We start from the raw sequence: 21,107 nt of genomic DNA on the forward strand, positions 1-21,107 counted from the left end.
CGAGCAGAAGAGACAAAGGCAGAAGAGAGGCGGGTCGCGCCGAGCGGACCTGACACTTTTGTTGTTATCCCAGTTTCTCTACCCAGTGTTGTCAAGATAGGGTCCATTAGCCTCACCAGTAGTCACTTCAAACAGCCAGCAATGAATGACCTGCCATCAGCTAATGATCTAAAACAGTGCCTGCCAGACTGAATAGGTTGTTCTTTTGCACTGAGAGAGTGGGACAAAGAAGGAGGCTGCATTTTGTACAGTTTGATGCAGCCAGGCATCCGTAGTTTGCGTTGGAAACACAATAGGAGGGGCAAAGAGTGGTAAGGAGTGGAGTATGCTGTGATTACTTTTGAGCATAAGTATATTATTAGAGCTGGAGACGGCCCTGCCACTCAACCATTGAACCAGTTTTTCCAGTGGCCACTCACGGTACTGCAATGCAAAATCCTGTTCTCCATAGACCACAATGATAAAAGAGCCATTTGTAAAACTGTTGACAAGACACCTTGAACAGCAAACCAGGTCAAATATCACTCCATGTATCATGAACTTTTAATCCATGGAGATTTTATATTTGTAAAACCTTCGCAGAGCTTAGAAGACAGATTTATTTTCATGACGTCATCCCATTGTAAAACCTAATGTGGGCCAAACTGGAGTGTGTGAGCAGGGGAAGTGAGGGAAACACTAATGTGCATGTGCACTGAGCCCCACAGTTTAGGAGTCAACCTGAAAGAGAACATTTTTTGAAATATGTACCACCTGGGCGACTTTCACTGGGAGGAATGGGGACCATTTTGTAATCCACTCTCTTGTTCTCTATAATACAGTATGTCCATGGTTTCGACCATCTAGTGGCTAAAAGGAAGTGTGGCAGAGTACAACAGAAGTTGCCTCAGAGGATTTGAAGCACATCCTTAAGTGCTGATAAAAAAATTCAACAAGAAAGCAGAAGTTTTATTGATGCTTAGAGGAGAAAGTGAAGACTGACCTTCCAGAGGCGTACACCTCTGCTGTGTCAAACAGGTTCACTCCATTCTCATAAGCTATGGTCATCAAGCTCTCAGCCATCTGAGGGAATACAAAAATTGAAGCTGAGAGAGGGAAACGGTGGATAAATTCCAATTACAAAGAGGTCATCTGTGAAGGCCACTATGCAGGGAGAATAAAACATTAAAGATACAGGCTATTGTACTCTCTGTAGAAAGCATTTCTATAATTAAAATACTGATATGTATGCTGACAGTGCCATAGTATTTTCCACAAAAAAACAATGTTATTGAGGGTGTTTTGGAGCTGACTTCCCATACAAACAAAGAGACAACCAAGCTCTCACCTCATCAGAGATCTGTGATCCAAATGTCACCCAGGTGCCTGAATGAGAGGAGCGACAGAGACCTTTGGTTTGTTTGGGGGATGAAACAGAGATGAATATTTTTCTGCCATCAAACCAACTCACCTAACCCGAGGCAAGAAACACGGAGGCCTGACTTCCCCAGGTTTCTGTGGAAAAAGGAAAGAAATAAAAAAAACAACGAAAAAGACTGCATAATGTGTGGGCATATAGGCCACATGCACATAGATTCCCATTTTATATACACTGATGTGTGTGAGTAACATGAAAATACTGTAGTTAGTACTGAATAATTAGAGAATTTCTACTTTTACTCAGTTTTGATCTGTCACAAATGACTTGTACATGCAAAAGTAAAAATTCACACATTAAATCTTACATATAAAATTATTATAATACAGTAGATAGGTTGTAAACCAGATGTGCCTAAAACTGAAATATAACACAAAATAAAAACATGATGTTAGTACAGTTTGTTTCCATAGTGTTCCTGGATGTTAATGCTTCCTCTACTAGAGCTGCTACGTGAACATCTTTTTCACCTGAGGTTAAATTGCTTCCTGTGTCTAATTATTTCTGTACAGCTGACCTCTTAACCACATGTTAACAATTCAACATATTACAGCGGGTCAGTGAAACAGCTGGAGGGAACAGAGTTTAGCTCAAATAGAGTCCAGGCAGAAGTTACTTTGACCTGTACAGTGAATGGCTCAAAATGCCCCGTGAGCTGAAGAGGAGGTCATTACCCAATATGCCATGTGTGATTATCCAGACGGCTGAATTCTTAAGGACGAGCACAGGGAAGCAGGGGGCTGCATTTCGGACTACAGGAGCGTGTACAGTACAGTTGAAAATAATGTGTGCTTCTTGCTTTCTCTCCTCCTCCATGCTCCCCCCACCCATTCTAATTAGCCAGGGAGCCAGCTGGAGAGGCAACAAAACTGCAGTGCAACTCACTGCTCACCATCATTTCATCTCCAGCTCCTCTCCTCTCTCTGCCTGCGTCCGCCACAAATAGCCAAATGCAGAAAGACAGACTGTCAGAGCATTCAGACTCAGTCAGGCGACTCTGCTTTTATTTTCTCTGCTCTATTTTAACGTCTAACCTTAAGCTATTTTTGTTTTTCTGCATATGTAAGCATTTGTCACCCTCAGTGTGCATGTGTGCCATGTGGGGGGAGGGGCGTCGCTGTTCACGTGTGGTGTTGTACCCGGTACTTTTTACCATCCTGACTCTGAGAGACGAGACAGTCCAAGTAACTACAAAACAGTGCTGATTTATTCAAAGGATCACAGGTAAAATTAACATTACACGCTCAGGTATCTTCCACCTCCATCCCGCACACAGGCAGATGTAAGATGAAAGACCCTGAACCCGTGTGTAACTAAAAACATTCTCACACGACCTCTAGTAACATGTCGTGTCTTAAACATAAGAACATATTATGGCTAAGGCTACAGTTCTACACGTCATAATAATAATATTAAACACCCTGTCTGCTGACAGTCATCAACTCTTCTCTCTAGTTATCCTTGACCAGATGTACCCTGTAGAAACTCATAAGCATGACTAAGCATTTAACAGTCTAACTAGACATCCTATCTCCACTAAACATTTCTAATACATAAAGTATCTATCCAATATCTATCTGACTAAAAATACCTAACAATTCCCCCTTTCGACACGACCAAAATCGTGTCAACCTAAATCAACGTCCCTTTGTCCCCAGATGCAGCCACCTAGCGTTTCGAGAGGTGAGAGGCCCCCCCTCATGGCCACTCCCTCAAGGGTCAACTACAGAGCCGAGTACTTTAGGGAAAAATGAACTAACAACACAAGAGGCTGGCTAAAAATCTGGCTAAAAATACCTAACAGTGTGAAACTCATTGTTTGTGTCACTTCTTTAGAGCCTGTCACAACAGCACACAGGCAGAAGGTCATGGCTGCTACATAAAGGAATGAAGTGTTAGTGGGATTTGATGTAGTTGATTCTTTGTATAATAATCTGGCTCTGGTTCAGTGTTTGTCAGCCAATGACAGCTCTGCCTGTTCTCACACACTGACAGTCACTTTGAAGACTGGGAGTAAATATAAATGATGCATATGGGAGAAAACACATTTCAGAGACTTTTTCCAAATCTGATATCTTATTTTATGTTTTTCCATTTGTTTTCTTTTACTGGCTTTTTTGTGACCTCCATCGTATTATGTCTTTTTGTCCCAACTTCACTGTGAGGAAGTTAAAAGGAAATTTGGTTGGACCAGTAACAGCATCCTAAAAATATCTCCTGCTGGTTAAAAAAAGGCCTTCCTCAGCTTCACAACAAAAAGAAAAGTCTTCATAAAAATCAGAAGCAGCAGCAGTTACATCTGAACGCCTCCTGCATCTGTCTTCATGCTGAGAGCCTGTCAATTTCATGTCATTATGTTAGAAGACTGGGTGTTTTGGGAGCTTAGTTTTCTTATATCACCTATATTTTGAATATTCAGTGAATTTTAGGAAATGAATTTTGTATGTAAGGCCTTTTAGTTAAACTTGTATCGTTAATAAATGTGAAATAATTACACTAATAAAGCCTAGATCAGCCTTAGTTCCACAAATTACTACATTCATTCAGTGCTTTCCTTTTAAACATTTTCCATGATGAAAAACAGAAAATCTCTGTATTACAAATACAAAACATGAGTCAGCATCCAGTAGCATCCGCAACTGCTTTTCTTTTTCACTGTGCTTATATTGAACATTCTGTTTAAAGGTAGAAACATATTTGATAACACCGGGTATGAGCACATCAGGCAAACCAGCAAGCATGACTGCGTGAATTCCATGACTAATGTTCCACATTAAATATTTTTCTTTGTTTGTATCTGGGCAGCGGAGGATGTCATTGTTTGTGTGTGTAACAACTGGCTGCCCCCTCCCCGCTCTCAACTCCACTGCTCTCTGCAGTGCAGCAGTCTGCTAAATTACTATCAGTGAGTCTGGAGAGACGCTTTCCTCTCACTACCTCCCTCGTGACAGCGTTTCTGTCACACTCTCTCTTACACACACATGCTTTGCTTATAATTATGTAGAAGCTTTGCTTATAATTCACATGATATAGTTTTGGCAGACGTAATGCTGATGGGATCGATACTGTGTGAGTGTCAGTAGGGCCGGCTGATGCTTTCACATGAATATTCAGGGTTGATGGGAATTTCACTCAAACACAGGCACAGATCTGCATATGGCCACGCATGAATGCACTTCTGAACGGTGCAGAGAAACACAGATGCTGCTCTGCAGCCTTATTAAGTAGAGCTTCCCATGTTTACTTGTCTGTTTCTTTTTCTCATCATAAAACGTAACAAGGTGATTATAAGGACTTGGCTGTTCCATACAATGTTAACAGTAAGAGAAAGGCAGCGCCAGGTACGCTGTCACGGTGTAGTCAGCATTTTAACCTGTGCTGACATTTACAGTTAGTTTCCACCTGAGACAGGAGGACGATGGTTAGGTGCAAATGATGGAGGCTTTTTTTCCTGCAAAAAATGTCAAAAAAATGCCACACACATGCTGAGCAGGCTTTTCTCCAGAGGAAGCACACCTAGATATTAATAACACTCATACGAGTGTGTGTGTGTGCCTGGCATTTCTCACACTGTGGGGACTGAATGTCACTGAATAATAGAGTGACAACATGATGTAAGGTTAAGCTGTGGCTGAGGTTAGGTTACAGTTAGGGCAAGTAGGGATCATAGTTAAGGTCTCTGTGAGTTTCCAGGAAATGAATGTGCCAGTGTGAAGTCCTGACAAAGGATGCAAGCAAACGTGTATGGGTGTGTGTGTGCACATGCTTGTACATGCACTTTCTGAGCACAAACTGTGGGAAGATGGTTACTGTCTGTTCTCTTTTTAATAATGCTGCACACTGTTCACCCCGAATACAAGGAACATATTTTCTCACCAATGCAGAGATTTCTGCCTCCAGCTCAATACAATTAAGTAAATTAACATGTATTCATTTATATTTGTGGATCTCACAACATTGAGAAATTGCAGTTTTTTAAAATATCAGCACCAACTTCTCTTTTATAATGTGTCCTTGTTCCACTGGATAATCCATGGACCTGTTAACAGTCTGCAAAGAGACTGTTTCTCAAATTGAAAGCTGTTTCACTGAAAAGCGAGGAAGTCTGATGATTATCCAGAGTATTAAGGACGCTGTTTCCCTTGCAGCAGGATTTATAATATATATATATATATATATATATATATATGCATTTTTCAATACTGTGCACACAGAGCGCAAAGCTTTGAGAGAGAAACTTGGGCAAATATTTACAAAACAATGTGCATGGCTAGATACTATAAGCGAGTAAATGTTTTTATGTGTGAACCGGCCCTTTAACTCAGGGTGTAATTCTGACAGTGTATTATTTGCTTCATCTATTATGAATGAAACAAATGTTAAACAACAAACTTTTCATGTAATGGGGTGTGTTAAAAATTCACTTCAAATGAAGTGGCACAACTAAGAGATCACACCAGCTCATGTTAAAATTGTGAACCATTAAATGATGAGGGTCTGTTTTTCTATTCAAAAGTTGGGACTGGACATGAGGATATGTGTAGCACTTCGTACACTGGCACAGGCTATGTTGTGAAGGGGAATTGGATGCAAAATGTGATTTTAAGGCAAACAAAGTGTCCATGAAATCTGAATTTTTAGCCACTGCAACATGTCCTGAGGGGGTTTAATAATGAAATTCAGCGTTTGAAAAGGTCAGTGCACTGTGCTGCTACCTGCTGACCTATTTTGTCTCTGCTGGGAGAAGGATGAAGATGAATACTGAAATGATGTGTCAGTTTCTGGATCTGCTGCCTCATAAATACAGACTTTGACAGCTCGGGGAATTTAAAAACAACTAAATGTAGTCACTAAGGTGTTTTTGAGTATCACAGCACGCCTCGGTTTGCCAAGGTTCTCTTATTTATTTTAATTTAAAACATCTCAGGTGGGCCCCAGTGAATTAAGTAGTAGCCTTTGTTGAAATGCTGAAATTACCTTTATAGTTTACACAACTAAACATCCATTGGAGCTTTAAAGCCACTTGGAAACTGTTAGACTATTTCAACACATTTCTTTATTTTTCCCTCAGTGACTTTATTTTGAAATGTAAAAAATAAGAGTTCAAATGTAACTGCCGAACAATTCAGTGAAACAGCATAATTTTTGTTATTTATCTTATTATCTACTTATGTAAATAATCTGTCAGGACAGTCTTACCACTGCACCAAAATGAATTTTAATTAAAAGTATATGTATTAGCAGCAGGTATTTAAATACTGAGATCTTGAGGCTGTGTTTCTGCTGCTACATAATGGCACGCAATGATGTCAGAGCCTGCTTTCCGGCCTTGTTCATGGTGCTTCATGTTAGCCTACTGATTGCTGATGCCATCGCATGTGTCCATGGGCACACATTGACAGATGTTAAGTCTCTTCAAACACCACTGACCCCGCAGTCACTTCATGTTTTGTAAAGATTAAGTTATCTGCTCTGTGAGCTTTTCTGTAAACAAGTTTTAAAATCTAGTAAAGACTTCCAACTGGCAGCGACAAACTATTGTTCATTATTTATAATTATAACATTCAGCAACCTGTTTATGTATTAGTAGGTGGCAGATGAAATACACAGCCAGATCTTTGCAGTTTAGCAGCCAAAAACAGAACATAATTTGGATATATTTTGTTCTTGAGCCAGACTGAAATCAATCAAGTGAAGATAGAGTGTGATTTTGTCTAAAACTTGTTGCAGAAGCACAGAGCGATGTCACTAATCTGCTCAGTGTACTGATAATGTGACAAAAATCCAGAGTTGAAGGTCACGGTTGTCTGGTTTTCCTACCTGCTATCCAAACCATTTGTTTCCAATAATTACTTATCAAGATAAAAATATAAGGTCAAGATACTGAATTACTGTTCATGATGGTTGCACTCTATGAAATGAATACTTTTAACTGCTTGGGATCTAAATACATATGGTGTCCATAGGGTTTTATAAAATTGTGAGTAGTCTGCTAGCAAATTCTATGTATTGGGCAACTACATTAAACTTAACGTAAAATGCCTCGGATCAAAAGAACAACTGTGCCCTCAGCGTAGAAGAAGTACCTGGAATAATGTGCAGACTGCGAGAGTAATGGCACTGGAGCCGGATTAATGTCTCATAGCACTAAATGACCAGACTATATCTGTAAAACCTGACAGGGTTGTTCATCAGTGGCTCAGTCATTACTTCATCAGCTGCTGAGAGTCCTGGCTTTCAGAACTCATTGTTCAAGTGTACTCTTTTAGAGAGCAGCACCTCTCTGCATAACTGAATGTCAGGACTCTTCAAATCCAAATGCAAATACATAAGCCTTGTTCTCCAGCAAAACATGCAACAGAATATTCAGTATTATTATTGGTTTTATATCACTGGACATTTATGAACTGCTTTAACTGCTGCCCGTTATTTCATTCATGTTAAAATTGTACTTTGGAATTGAATTTTACTGTGTTTATCTTTTATTTGTTGGCTTAGGTCGGTTACAAGAATGGAGGTTTTGCTGTTAGTCTAAAAGGACTTCTTTGGCAGGACAAGAAGAGACTTGGTCTATCCAAGGTCACTGAACTGTTTAACATTAGAGGTCAAATGAGAAGATTAATAACACTCAGATCTGTCCATTAAATATGAAGCTACAACCAACAGCTGGTATAAAGAGTGGGAAAAGGGGGGGAGCAGCTATCCCGGCACTGCAACAAAATCTGCCTACAGCACCTCTAAAACTATCTAAACACACCGTGTTTCACCTGTTTGAAGCTGAAGTGGTCAGTCATGTGTTAAGCTAAGCTAACCAGCTACTAGCTTTACATTTACTGTACAGGAGTGGTAGGATCTTTTCACTCTTATCAAGCAAACAAAATCTTAATTCCCAAAATGTTTTGCTAATCTTTATGAGCTAAATTCACTTCATAGAACCAAAATATTGCCAGGAGTTTATCTGTCCTCCCTGAGGACACAGGGAGGACAGATTTAGAAGCAGCAAAAATTACTACACACATTCTTCTCTCATCATCCCTGAACTCGCCCATGTTGCTCTGCTGTCCTAGAAATGGCCTTAGACCCTTCAGTCAACATTTTTTAAATGCTTGGCTGTTTAGCAATATTTCACTCTCTTCCTAGTGTTGAATGTTGTATGTAGGTATAGCTGATCCCTCATAACGACCGCTGCCTGCCACTGACACAATGCACCCTGTGGCCAATGGTTTACAAAACACCATGGGAATTGTCCAACGATGGCTGATAAATCTATGCTGCAAATGCACCTGACCTGCTTACCGGGTTGCTGTTGGTGAAAAGACGGGACCTGGTTACCATAGAAACAGCCAATTTGCTGAGCGACACAACTTTTCCTGAGTGACTTCTGGACTCACCCTACCATAAGTCCCAAAAAAAGACTATCACTACTGTTCTTAAAACTTGTAGAAAATCGTCAAATACCCAACATAGTTATGCAAACATACAGTAAATTATTCTTTTAGGTCTAAATCTGTGCTTATCTAGGTTTAAGGGATTCATGTTCAAAAGCTGAAATCAGAGAATGTGAAATCTGACTATATGAATGCACACTCTAAGATTTCTAACAGATCTTCTCTAGAGACATAAATAGCAGTAAATATAGTCACAGACAATCCCTGACAATAGCCATTTCGTTATTTATATAATCTGCTTTTTTCGTTATCTTATGAACTACACACAAGCACACATTTTCAACTTAACAAGTGGAAAGGGGAACATTTTAAAGAAAATTTGTCAGAAATTCAGAAACTTTGATCAAAGAAAAGGAGATAAAGCGACAGTAGGCGCTCAGGGGATTGATAGCTGGCAGCAGGTGCCATTGTCTGTGACCTGCCAATAAGTGATGAACCCTCAGGTTAATGGGATTGGAGGGGGTTAAGAAAAGACACGGTCAAACGACAAAAATTGGCAACGACAGCTGTAAGACTGTTTCTTCCTGGCCTCGGTCAGAGATGGGCGGCAGCGTAAAGAGAATGTGGAGAACGTGTGACAACTGTGCTGCCACAAACAAACTCTGTGGCCGGGTGGTGCGGCTTTGAGCGCACTCCTGTTACAGAAGGGACTGATAAGGAACAGCAGTGCTGGCAGATTAGGAACTAAGATAGACAAAAACTAAAGGCAATGTCTAGGGTGTTGCCACTGGCAACTGGAGATGGCCATATGCTGTATAGGCTTATTGTGCCACTGCACTCCCTATTAATGACACTTTTCCAGGGACAGCACAGCAACCAGAACAGTCCAGTCCAATCCAATCAGAGGTATGAATGCAATTCTCAGGGAAGAAAAAACAATTATTGAGATATCTAGGTTTCGTCTTGTGCCTCATTCCCTTTTTAAACATCCTATTAAATGAAAAGCTAAATTGGCTGAAGAGAATGGTGGCGATTCAATCAACCTGGTTAACAGGAAAACAGGTCATTAAAACTTTCCTCCTGCAGTATTATAGTCAAAATGACAGAGACAGATGGCACAAGGTTGTGGTCCTATTGATTATGGATAGTGTGAAGTGCATGTTGTGTGATTTTATATACACATTTATATAAGTATGCATTATTTTCCACTAGTCTCCGAAGCCCTGCGAGAGTGGAGACTGGCTCAGTTGTCCTTGTCAAGTTGAAGCTCTAATCCATCAAGGTGAACTGTATCTGATTCTGTGCCAAAACCTCCAAGATAAAAAAGACAAATGACACTTTTCTTGCATTTATACAGTATCTGGTCTATTTTTCTATGCTACAGTATGACTCAGACCTGGGGTGTGCAGCAGTAGTTTTCTGCGCACAAGATACTTTGCTGCAACAATATTTTATAAAAATGAAACGCTTTAAAAACCTCAAAGAAAAGCTTGGTGTCCAGGGGTGATTTTTAGGGAAGCTGTTGTTGGAGCGCAGTGTAAGTGGCCATGGTGAAATCTGCATAAAGCACATAAGACAATGCCAGCGCTCCTATATGCAGGCTGTCTGTTATACTGTGATGACATTATGGCTTGGTTTGGTATGGATTATATAAGCATTTTACATCCATCAGTGGAAGCGTTTTGAGGAGTAAATGTCATATTTCTCCTAATGCCAGTGAAATCGCTGCTGCACGTTCACTCACTGAAGTGCTTTCATCTTTGCTAATGGATATGGAGGTAGCCTGCACAGGATATTATAGAATGCATGCTGGTGACAATTCAGTCTAACCTCATATTCACTTCACATCAAAACAAAGAGACAAACAAAGAAAGCCTAAGTGGTAAAGCTTTGTGAAGACAGAAGGCCCCCATCACATGACCTGCCACCTCTTGTCTTGTGGAGGATTTTCCACTGAAGCTCATCATACACTGATGAGCCAAAACATCATCAGCATGGTCATAATGTTTTGGCTCACCTCATCTGGAGGTCAAAAGGCTGTAATATTCAAAACCATCTGAGTCGAGTTTTCTGATATAAATTAAACCTCCACCCTTGAAGCTCCAGCTCCCCATGTCCTCACTGGGCCCATACTCACCTGTACTTCATACTGCTGTGGCGCCCAATGGCCTCCTTCATGTGGGCGTGACCCTGTGGAGTGTGACGGGACCCTGGCCCCTCCCTGATCTTGACAGAGCCTTGAGAGATGTAGTTGCCATTACTCCCTGGTCCACTACCTCCTCCTCCTCCTCCTCCTCCTCCACTACCACCACCACCACCACCTCCTCCTCCCCCTACTCCTCCACTGCTTCCTCCAGGAGGTGGAGCAGTGCGAAGGCCACAGAGCCGGTCCTCACTGCGACTCTTGAGGTTGTGCTCAGTGCAGGCGAAGGACACCTGCATCCTGACCCTGGTTTCCGGTGTTTCTTATTTTGAGAGCTGGTGGGTGGTGTGAGGGGGAGCCTTTTTATAAAGTCACACAAACAATAATGTCTGCAAATTGTTGGTGCTGCTTGACACTGTTGTGGCAAAGCAGTGATGCTCATACAAAGGGCTCAGACTGGGCAGGTCAGAGATTTTGTCTCAGAGTTGAAGGGAGCGGGCAAGAGTCCAGCCTCTAACATGACACACACAGAGTTACCGTCTGCTCTGTCTCCTGTCTGGTGGTGCAAACCTGGCAAAAGGCGCTCAGAGTTTTCACACTCACAAGATGCATCGAGGCTACCCTCCAAAAATCATCAGGAAGCGTGTAGGCTCACAGCGGCACTCAGACGGATTTGGGGATGTGGCAGGTCTTGGGACGCCCCCCAAAAACCTCAGTGCAATAGATGCCTCCCTTGAGAGTGTCAGCTCGGCCTTTTCCCACATACATGCACAGGCTCGTATGGCTTATGTTGGGTGGTAAAGCACTTGCCAGCTTGCTGTCTTGTCTTCAGCTGAGGTTAGTTGTGCTGAGCTGAGCAGCTCCGGAGTGTGCCGCAGCAATGACACCGTCACAGTTACAGGCATCCTCGCACCTCTCGTCGAAACAAGGCATATTTTTGTCGCTAGGCGGGTCAGCGAAAACTCAGTTGCTCGAATTTACATTGCTGAACGAGTATATGGACAGGGTGCGAATTCACACAGTCCAACCCCAGCGATGCATTATCGCCCAGCTGCCTCAAATCGATGCATTAGAGAGAGCGAGGAAAGAGAAGCACAAACAAATTCAGGAGCAGACACAGAACCGGCTTGTATTGCCTTCAGTGTGTTAAGTCGTTCACATACCGGCGGCTGCAGCAATTGTTCCGTCCTGTTCTACGAGAAAATTTCACGATGCACGGATTTGAAAAAAATGCCGGCATACTGGCCCAAGAATCAGCCGCATCAAACATTTGAAACGCTCGGCGCCGCGTCTTGGTGCCCGGTCAGCACCGTTCTGTCAGTCCGGAGTCCCACTTTGTGTTTTTTCTTATTATTCCTTATTGCCAAAGGCTCAAAAATGTTCACGACACATAGGCAATGTGTTGGTTTGCAAGATGCTCTCCCTCTCTCTCTCTCTCTCTCTCTCTCTCTCTCTCTCTCTGTCTCCCCCCCATCTCTGCGTTTCATTTACACACTATTAGATTCTGAGAAAGTAAAAGAACATTTTAAAGCAGGTTATATATTAACACGCAAAAAGCCTGATTTTACACTAATTATTTCCACTTAATATTCACACATGGCCTCCTCCTTTGTCGGAATATCTCTCTCTCATATCTTTCACCACACCCATGCTTCCATGTCTAAGAAAAAGTATTTTCACTTGATCTACTTTATATCTATATGATCAGTAGCCCAAATTAGGCTATACAAAACTCTGCACACCATCTTCTCAGAACAAAAAGCTGATAGATAGCCTGTAATTCACATCACATCTTAACCAGGGGCGTATTAGGAAACGTTTGCGTGGGGTGGCCAGGCCAGAGAGAGGTGGCACATTTGAAGAACATGTAAAAAGTCAATTGAATCCCTATTTCTATGAAATAATAAGCCATACATGATGAAGAATCCATTTGTTTGAAACACAGTGCTTTTTTTGGCTACCTTTGGCCACACTCCTTGTTTACTCCTGGTCAGGGACATCACAGTGCCACCCCTGGCCACCCCCTGGATCTGCCTGTGATCATAACAAAGCACAGCATATCATATTGCCTCACATCATATCAAACTGATGTGTCTTCTGGTGGTCAGGCAATGGCTCCTTCCAGGCTCTGTTTACAGTCTAAACTATGCTGCCGTATCCTAAGAGAAGGCTGAGGGTCCACAAAGTTTAACTCAGTACTCAGGGTGTGTTCTGCTGCTCACAGCAAAATATCTCACTCATGCAAATAAAAATGCAGACACAGACACAAACTGTGCAAACATTCATCATTTCTGTCAGTTTGTTTTCTTGTCTAATAAAATCTTGCTTTAGAGCAATCTGCAGTCCCAGGATGATCCTGGAGCAGACTGCGTGGCGTTCAGCTGCCAGCAGAATGTAACTCTGAGTTGGCAATCAGCTCTTTTTAAAGAGCTATTCAGTACGGGATGGGGAAGTTTCCAGTTGTATAGGCAGAAAGAAAATGAGAGTGCCACCCAGTGTGACGTTTTAAAAGATGAGGTTTAGTGATCTCCTGTCTTGTTAAGGCACTGTGAGCACATATATTTGGATGTGGCAGCCACAGTCAGCTTCCAAAGAATCAACTTATTCTGAATATCCAAACCTCCACATAATCACTTCCTCCACACATAGACCTTCACCTTCATTGCAAATAATGGAAAAACTGTTGCCATGTCTTTACATCTATTGACTTTTCTGCAAACCACTTGGTATTAAATTGAGATCTCGGGAAATGGAGAGCTTGATGAACATCTTTCTTATGTAGATGCTTTTATATAACAGATTGTAGAATGAAGCTTTTCCTGAAGCTGTGGAGAAATTATATGACACAAACTCAAGCACCAAATGTCATTATAAAAACATGTCCTCCATAAAAGCCCAAGCCTCCATCATAAATAAAATACTCAAGCTCATTTACATACTGCTTTCCTGAGCTGATGTGCAGCTGATGTGGCTACGTTTTCATTTAAAAACATAAAAAACTGGTGGATATAACTGTGTAGTTACATGTTGTTGTTGTTCTGGTAGCTGCAGAGATGCTAGCAAGTGGTTTTGACAGAAATAAAGAATGCAGAGAGTTGTTTGTGCTGTGCCTCTTGATGTTATACACATGTGAACTGTCCTCACTAAACTGTAGCACTGAAATTTTCCCTTAGACATCATAATTTTTTTGTGGCTTTCTTTGACATTAAAATGATTCAGCCTTGCATTAATTTGTCAAAAAAGCTGTCAAAGAACAGCTATTAAATGCTTTTAGTGGAATTGCTTTAGCTTTAAAATGTAGACTCCATCTGACAAACTGTAATATATTTAAATATGTTTCTCCTTTAAGCCTTATTGTATTGAAAGATAAGATTGGCCATTCATGCCTTGTTATTTGTTTGTCAGAAAATGAGTATCTATCTTACTTTCTCAAATTTGCTCTGCACTTAGAGGATCAGCGCATATGGAAAATTTGTTTTTCCAGAAAAACCAGCAAATCAGAAAGAATGCCAAGGTTGATGGTCTCTGTTGTGTTGAATACAGGCCATCGCTTTCAGTCACAAGGAAGCTTAAATCTGGTGCATCATTACACAAATGTACTAAGGCTAACATATCAAACAGAGAAGCTGTAGCTGCTTAAAGGTATTGAATGTAAGGAGCCCCTCCAGTGCTGCCAGAAGTACAGGAAGCAGCTGAATCAGACTTTGATGTGGTACATTTATTTCATTTATCAAATGTATGCTATTTGTAAGGTAGGTTCTAGATCAGAGGGCAAACTTTCTGAAACTGCAAGTGTCACTTGTTCATAGTAATGATACGTTTTGGTTCTTTTTCTGGTTTTAAGTCATTGTGCTACAGGGCTGATTGGTCTTCTCACCAGGGTGATGCTGCCCCCTGCAGGCAGCTTTGCTGGACTCCTAATGACTGTGTGAGTCTGTTCTGGCTGCAGGGTGTTAAATAAAATGTCATTTTGTGTCTTAACAGCCCTGTCCTCTAAAAATAATATTTATATACATATTATTTCTCAAAGGCCAGTACATCATGAATGGCATTCATAAATAAACTATCGATTCTCTTACATGCACACAAATCTGCAACAGTATATGTGAGTCATTTCTTCACCTTCTGTGGTTATGCTGTAAAGTATGTCCTCTTTTTATGTTGTTACAGTTTTTTCAGACAGTGGATTCATGGTTCAACATAGCCTTAAAGCCCCACCCTGACCCCCACCGCTGAAGTTGATCCCATCACTCTGTCTTTTAGATGTTGATTACAGACAGCGGATGACGTACTAGTCATTGACATCAGTGGTCCTGAGCATTCAGACATTTCTGCAGCTCAGTCACATTTATTCAGCACTGCTGTGCTTTGAAATCTCATCAAATGCTTGGTATTTCTTTCTAGGTCACTGGTTTAAAAAAAAGGATAGCAAATACCATTTTTGTTTTATCCATGAATGATGTTTCAATTTGCTGCCTTCAATTGCAGCCGTCTGCATACACTCAAGTACCTTCACGCATTAGTAATATATTAGAAAAGTATTAAATGTTATTTGTGTAAATGGATCATCCACAGCTGGCTGCCTGCTCAGGATGGTCTGACCTTCTCTCTTCCTGACTCTCTGCAATATCTACTAGTTTATCCTGTGTTTCCTTCTTAGAAGCAGAATAAAATCAAACTACATATAAATTCTGGAGGTTTATCAGTTTCACACATTTGTATGTTGCTATTTGTCAATATATGCCTAATTCTTTTAATGTGACCTCTTGAATGTGCAGGTTTAAGAGAAAAGATGTTTTTAGGTTGGCTCTTTCATTATTGAAATGTTTTTAACTTCAAAAACCTAATTGGATTGAGATTTCACACCGAGTCAGATCTAATTATGGACTACATCATTCTTCTCTCCTGTCTCTTCCTCTGTTTCCATCCATCCATTATCTACATTATCCTCCTTCTCTCTCACCTGTATATCATTGCAGAGCGTTCAGCCTCACACTCAGCCAAAGAAATGCCACATTCTCTTAAATAGAGCTCCAATCGTCGTCGCTCCACCAGCCTATGTGCCGCCTCCACAATCTGAGAAGCCAGGGCCTCTGACTCAGTCCTCTGGTCTGGGGTCTTGCTGCTCCGGCCTCCAGATTTGGCCGCAATACTTCCTGAGGAGCATGATGCCTTGGGCTTTTTACTGATGCCATAAATGTCTTCTACTGAATATTTCCCTCCCTTACCTCCTCCACTACCACCACGACTGGCAAACATGATCTGCAATCAAGTGTTAGAACTGATAAAATCTGTTCTTCTCTTTAGCTCTGTTTTACCTGCTACATCTACTTGAGGAGAAAGCAGCTTCTGAGTAAGACACACAACAACAAGGCAGTGCTATTTTGATAGAGATCCTGAAGATTTGAAACATCCAGCCCAAGGATGTCAGACTTCAAACTGCTGGAAGAAAACTGTAAAATATCAAAAAGTCTTGATTGCTCCTTTGTGGAGTCTGAATCCAAAACATAACAAAGCTAGTTCCATGTCATCAGCAGCAGCCAGTCATAAACAATGACTCCTGCTGATGTGAGGTGCTTCTTTGAGTAAAAATGAATAGAAAAAGCAATCAGCATCTTTCTCTCTTTATCTCTCAAAGGAGGGACAGTGTGGGATTTGTGTTGAAGCCCTGCCAGCTTACATTTGTACAGATTAATAGAGCACCCGGATGAAGTATTCGTCCTTCTGTGGCTGCTTCATAATCCTGAATCAGTGGTGAGAGTTTAGCTCTCTGACCTTTTCTTCAAACACCGAGTGGTAATGATTTTTTTTCACCTACATGGACAATTGATCAGTTGATCTGCATGGGGCTATGTCATCATAGCCAACTCTCTCGCTGCCTTCCAGCTCCTGTTGGCTCTAACAAAGGGAAAGCGGCAGCCTCTCAAAGCCTGGCACCAGCTTCAGGCCAGTGCTGAGTACTGTTGTCGGGGTCTGGGTTAATGTGCAAGCCAAACCCCCAGTGCCTGTTTTTCACACAAACCACAAAGAAGCATAGTGTGTGTGAATCCATTTCCACTAGAGGGGAAAGTCAAATCTCTTCCCACCGAAGAAAAGGAATGAGCATCACCACATCTGAAATAAAGACAGACAGAAATAATATGGAGGCACTGGAGGTTACAGTTTTGAAATATGTTGATGGATGTTAAGACCAGTTTAACAAACTGAATGATTATTTTTTTTACATAGAAATAATTAATTGACATTGTCCTACCATGAAACAACACCAGGAGAGAGTCATATTTTTAAAATAGTGAAAAATCTTTGCACACTTGCTCACAAGTGACATACAGAGGGTTAAAGCTACAGTATATAACTTTAAAAAATATATTTTTGTTATAGAAACATGCTCCAAAACCTGTCTTAATGTGGAGAGGTGCTGTCGAAGCCTCCTGTGACTCAGACTCACTGATCAGCATTAGCAGTAGTGCAGAGTAAGTTTGGTTTCATTCTCATTTCTTGTAATTTCATAACGAGAAAAATCTGAAGAGCCAGGCAAAGTGTGGTGGAGCACAGCAAAGCATAGCGGAGCAGGGAGAGGGGGCGCTGGGCGGAGCAGAGTGGGTTGATTTGGAGTTTCTTGCTAGTGCTACCTTAAGTTATCTAAGTTATTTTTAAAAGTGGGATGCATACTGTAAAATTTTTAAAAATGATCAGTGACTTAATGGATGAATGAAAGTGCTTCAGTACACAAAGGTCAAACTCGTTGACTGGCTGAAAATCCATTTATGGATGTAACTATTCCTGCTCCAGCTGTCATGGTGGTCGGGCACTGTTCCTAAACTGCAGTCCTTCCTGCCTTTGCTGCAGTGGATTTTAGATACAGAGATCATCTGGGATTAAGCCGCTATAATCGCTCGTTCTACTGGGGACAGTCACACAGATAGCTAGTGGAGGTCAGTCTTGATCCTCAATGTAAATTACAGACTTATGTGATTCCAGAACACAGAGGGTAGGTGGTGGCCTCCACCTGTTCTTTGTAGATGGGATTATTATGACATATAGTAAAATGACAAAGTACTGGATAGAAAAATATGTTTGCACTTCTGTGGGTGATACAGGTCTCCACACTGTACAACTGTCAGATTGTACTGTCAGGGTTGGAACAGCAGAGGTTGTTTTTGGTAATCTGTTTCATAACTGTGCAAAGGTAGGCTTAGACAGTCTGACAATATAGAAAGGAATATAAAGCACAAAAAAAAAAAAAACATGAGTCAAATCAGGCTATTTTTTGCCATTGTGTACACACTGCATGGTGATGAGGGGGTTGGCAAGCTCACTTGTTAGAAGAGTGAAGTAGGTTTACTGCAGATGGAGGCATTTCTCTTCAGATGTGTGGCAGGAACACTCACCTTTTAATTCAAAATCATGCCAGTGCTGTTGAGGATCTCTACAGATTCAGCATTATTCACCCATCTTTACACACTGCTGCACCAAAGCATGTCAAACTCATTTTATTTTAAGTACTGGAGCAGTGGGGCAGGGACAAGGTGTAACAGTCAGGGTGGCCAAACACTAAATCTTGTCTGCAGCAAAAAGAAAAATACCTAGCCTACCCGTTTTCTTAAAACACACACCTTCCCCAAATCATTTTTGTATAGTATCCAACATGACAACTTAAATGCACCTCGCTTCTCCCGCTCACTGGCAGAAATATTAAAACTAAATATTTAATTTTCCACAAGTCATTATTAAGTTTTATGAGAGCACAACGGCCTAAAATGTTTTCTTGTATTTCCCTAGATTAACATTTTTACTGCTGTGAGGCACTGATTTGGTGTGTTTGTAATTTAATGTAGGCTACATGTTGTTGCTGTGGGCAAGTGGGGCTCTTATTGCTGCTATTACTGTTACATGTCGTGTGTTTATTGCTTCTATAACTAATGAGGAATTATAAAAATATAAATAATGAATTGTTTTACATAATGTAGGTATAAAGAGAAGCACAATGATTGGTTGGAGGGAGATGATTATGCATTCAACCTCATCCCCAACACGAGCAAAAGTTTTAAAATAGCCTATTTACATGTACTGTATAAAGGCATAGAATATACTGTATTTATGAAACTGTTTTTTCCTATAATGACTTCCAAAAAATGGCTCAACATAGACCATGTTAAAATACAGCCAGCGTATTTGACAGGTTGTGTATGTGTCTAAGTCCATGAAGTCTTTTATGTTAGTGAAAAATGCCACCGACTCCACCCAGGCCTCCCTCCCTGGAGCTAAACATGACTCTGCTTTTCCTTCAGGCTGCCACACCATCCTATTACCGCTGGGGGGCGACAAAGTAACGCAGGTGAATAATACCGACCTTGTCTAACAAGTAGCAGTAGATTCAAAGTTGCGGTGTCGGAATCATAAAAAGGTGTCAGTTCCGTTTGAAACAGTAGACGACTCCCACCCTGCGATGTGTCAAGCAGACATTGCCATTAATAGTTTCAATGCTGTTGAACGTTCCACCATTAAATCTCAGGAATGAAAGAGCTTTACACAGAAGAGACACGTTGAGCTGATAGATTGCAGATCAGTCCCAATTTTGACATAATTTGTAAGTGTTAGAGAAGAACCTGGTCATTTCAGACATGCTGCTCTCTGTGCTCGGTGCCTGATGTTGTCAGTCCAAACATGTGGAGGCAATGACATACGCAGTACAGCGTTTTAGTTTTTGGAGAGCACACGGTTCACACACTGACAGACGAAAATAATCGAGCATTAAAACGCTTTGCAGTAGCTCTGACACGTACGAGCCTATCACTTGAGACAGCGGATTTTCTGCAAGTTGTAGAGCTGCAGATGTTTCGGATTAAAATATGCTGAACATGCGCTGCTGAACTTGGTGCAGACCACTGCCTACGACCACGCCCGATGTGCACATCACATTTAACTTTTATTTTCCCCTGGTGATAATCTATGTAGGCTAAGTGGAAACAAATGCGAAGTAAAACTGATTTGTTGCTCTGTGTATTAGAATAAACAAAAGCCCACTTTCTGTTCAGTAGAGGGAGCTCGTAACACGCATACCTTTGCTGTAAACTTCTGTTTTGGGGTGGGGGCATTTATGCTGCATGTGCACTGTGTTAGATGGGAGAGCACGCCCAGGGTTGATTACAGTCAGCCTACTTTATTTCTGACATCTGAATACATTCAATACCGCACAGATACACGTTATACTGTGCAAACCTTGTTGCATTGTCTCCAGATGCCGGTTAAATCATAGCCACATGCTCCTTTCTCAGATTTCTAAGCGCACATAGGGAACAAAGGTGCAGGGACCAGAGGCGCACATGCACGCAGACATGCACACGGTTCTGACTGTCACAACCTGTGCCCAGGAAAACACAGTTTGCTCATAGGGTCAGTACTAAACGTGAGTGGTCATGTTTTTACAGTATAATATGCAGTTGTGATGAACCGTCATTTATGCAAAACAGTTGGTGAAGCTTTATTTGGGGTGGGGGGGGGATGGGGGGGACTTCTCTGACTTTACATTTAATCTGTTGTCAGTGCAGAATCTCACATAGTGTATGTGTATGACTGTTTATTTGAATATTCAGTGTTGAATGCTCTTTCATGGAAACACCTATGAAAGTAGTTTATGTAGGCTGTTATCTGCCAAAGTATAATTTAAATCCAGTAAACATCCAGTAAAAAGCTGACCATAACACAAAGACCGAACTTCACTGTAATCATAAAAACCAGACAAAGCTGATGGGTTTATTGCAAAACAGAAGTTAACCATTAGATGTTTTAAACTGCTGTTTGATGGTTTCTCTAAATCTTAAAGAGTTCTACTAACTTTGTCTGATTAAATGAAACCTAAACATGCCCCATGGTCATTACAAAAAGGCTCAGTTTCCAAGTTTGTGACAAGCTGACTTTTAGTGGATGCATGCTTTTCAGCTGGTGGTGTAGATTTATACTTGTGGGGTTCAGAGGTGAGGAGGAGGAGGAGGAGGAGCTGGGTGGAGTTCGACACCAAGGAGAGGCCTGTGTGAGAGGTTCAGCTCAACACAGATGCATTAACTCACCAGTAAGCATCAGAAACACATATGCTATTTCTTATAATGGTCCCCCCCCCCCCCCCCACCCCCACCCACACACCCCCCCAACCACAACA

At 41.3% G+C, this 21,107-nt stretch overlaps 1 protein-coding gene across 2 annotated transcripts in view; it reads right to left on the reverse strand.

Annotated features, from left to right (window-relative positions):
• Window positions 1-12,372, reverse strand: part of LOC109959415 (voltage-gated potassium channel subunit beta-3) — an 18,894-nt gene extending 6,522 nt beyond the window's left edge. The window contains exons 1-5 of one of the 2 annotated variants that reach the window (XM_020598756.1): window positions 12,112-12,372; window positions 10,943-11,999; window positions 1,451-1,494; window positions 1,328-1,365; window positions 983-1,062 (exon numbers count right to left, since the gene is read on the reverse strand). In XM_020598756.1, coding sequence (XP_020454412.1) covers window positions 983-1,062; window positions 1,328-1,365; window positions 1,451-1,494; window positions 10,943-11,247 — 467 coding nt within the window. In that variant the 5' untranslated portion in view covers window positions 11,248-11,999; window positions 12,112-12,372. Of the gene's footprint in view, window positions 1-982; window positions 1,063-1,327; window positions 1,366-1,450; window positions 1,495-10,942 lie in introns of both variants that reach the window. The other variant, XM_020598755.1, reaches the window with a different exon arrangement.
• Between the last annotated feature and the right edge of the window lie 8,735 nt (window positions 12,373-21,107).

The sequence above is a fragment of the Monopterus albus genome, unplaced genomic scaffold (assembly GCF_001952655.1).
Source record: "Monopterus albus unplaced genomic scaffold, M_albus_1.0 scaffold39.1, whole genome shotgun sequence".
Taxonomy (NCBI): Eukaryota; Metazoa; Chordata; class Actinopteri; order Synbranchiformes; family Synbranchidae; genus Monopterus; species Monopterus albus.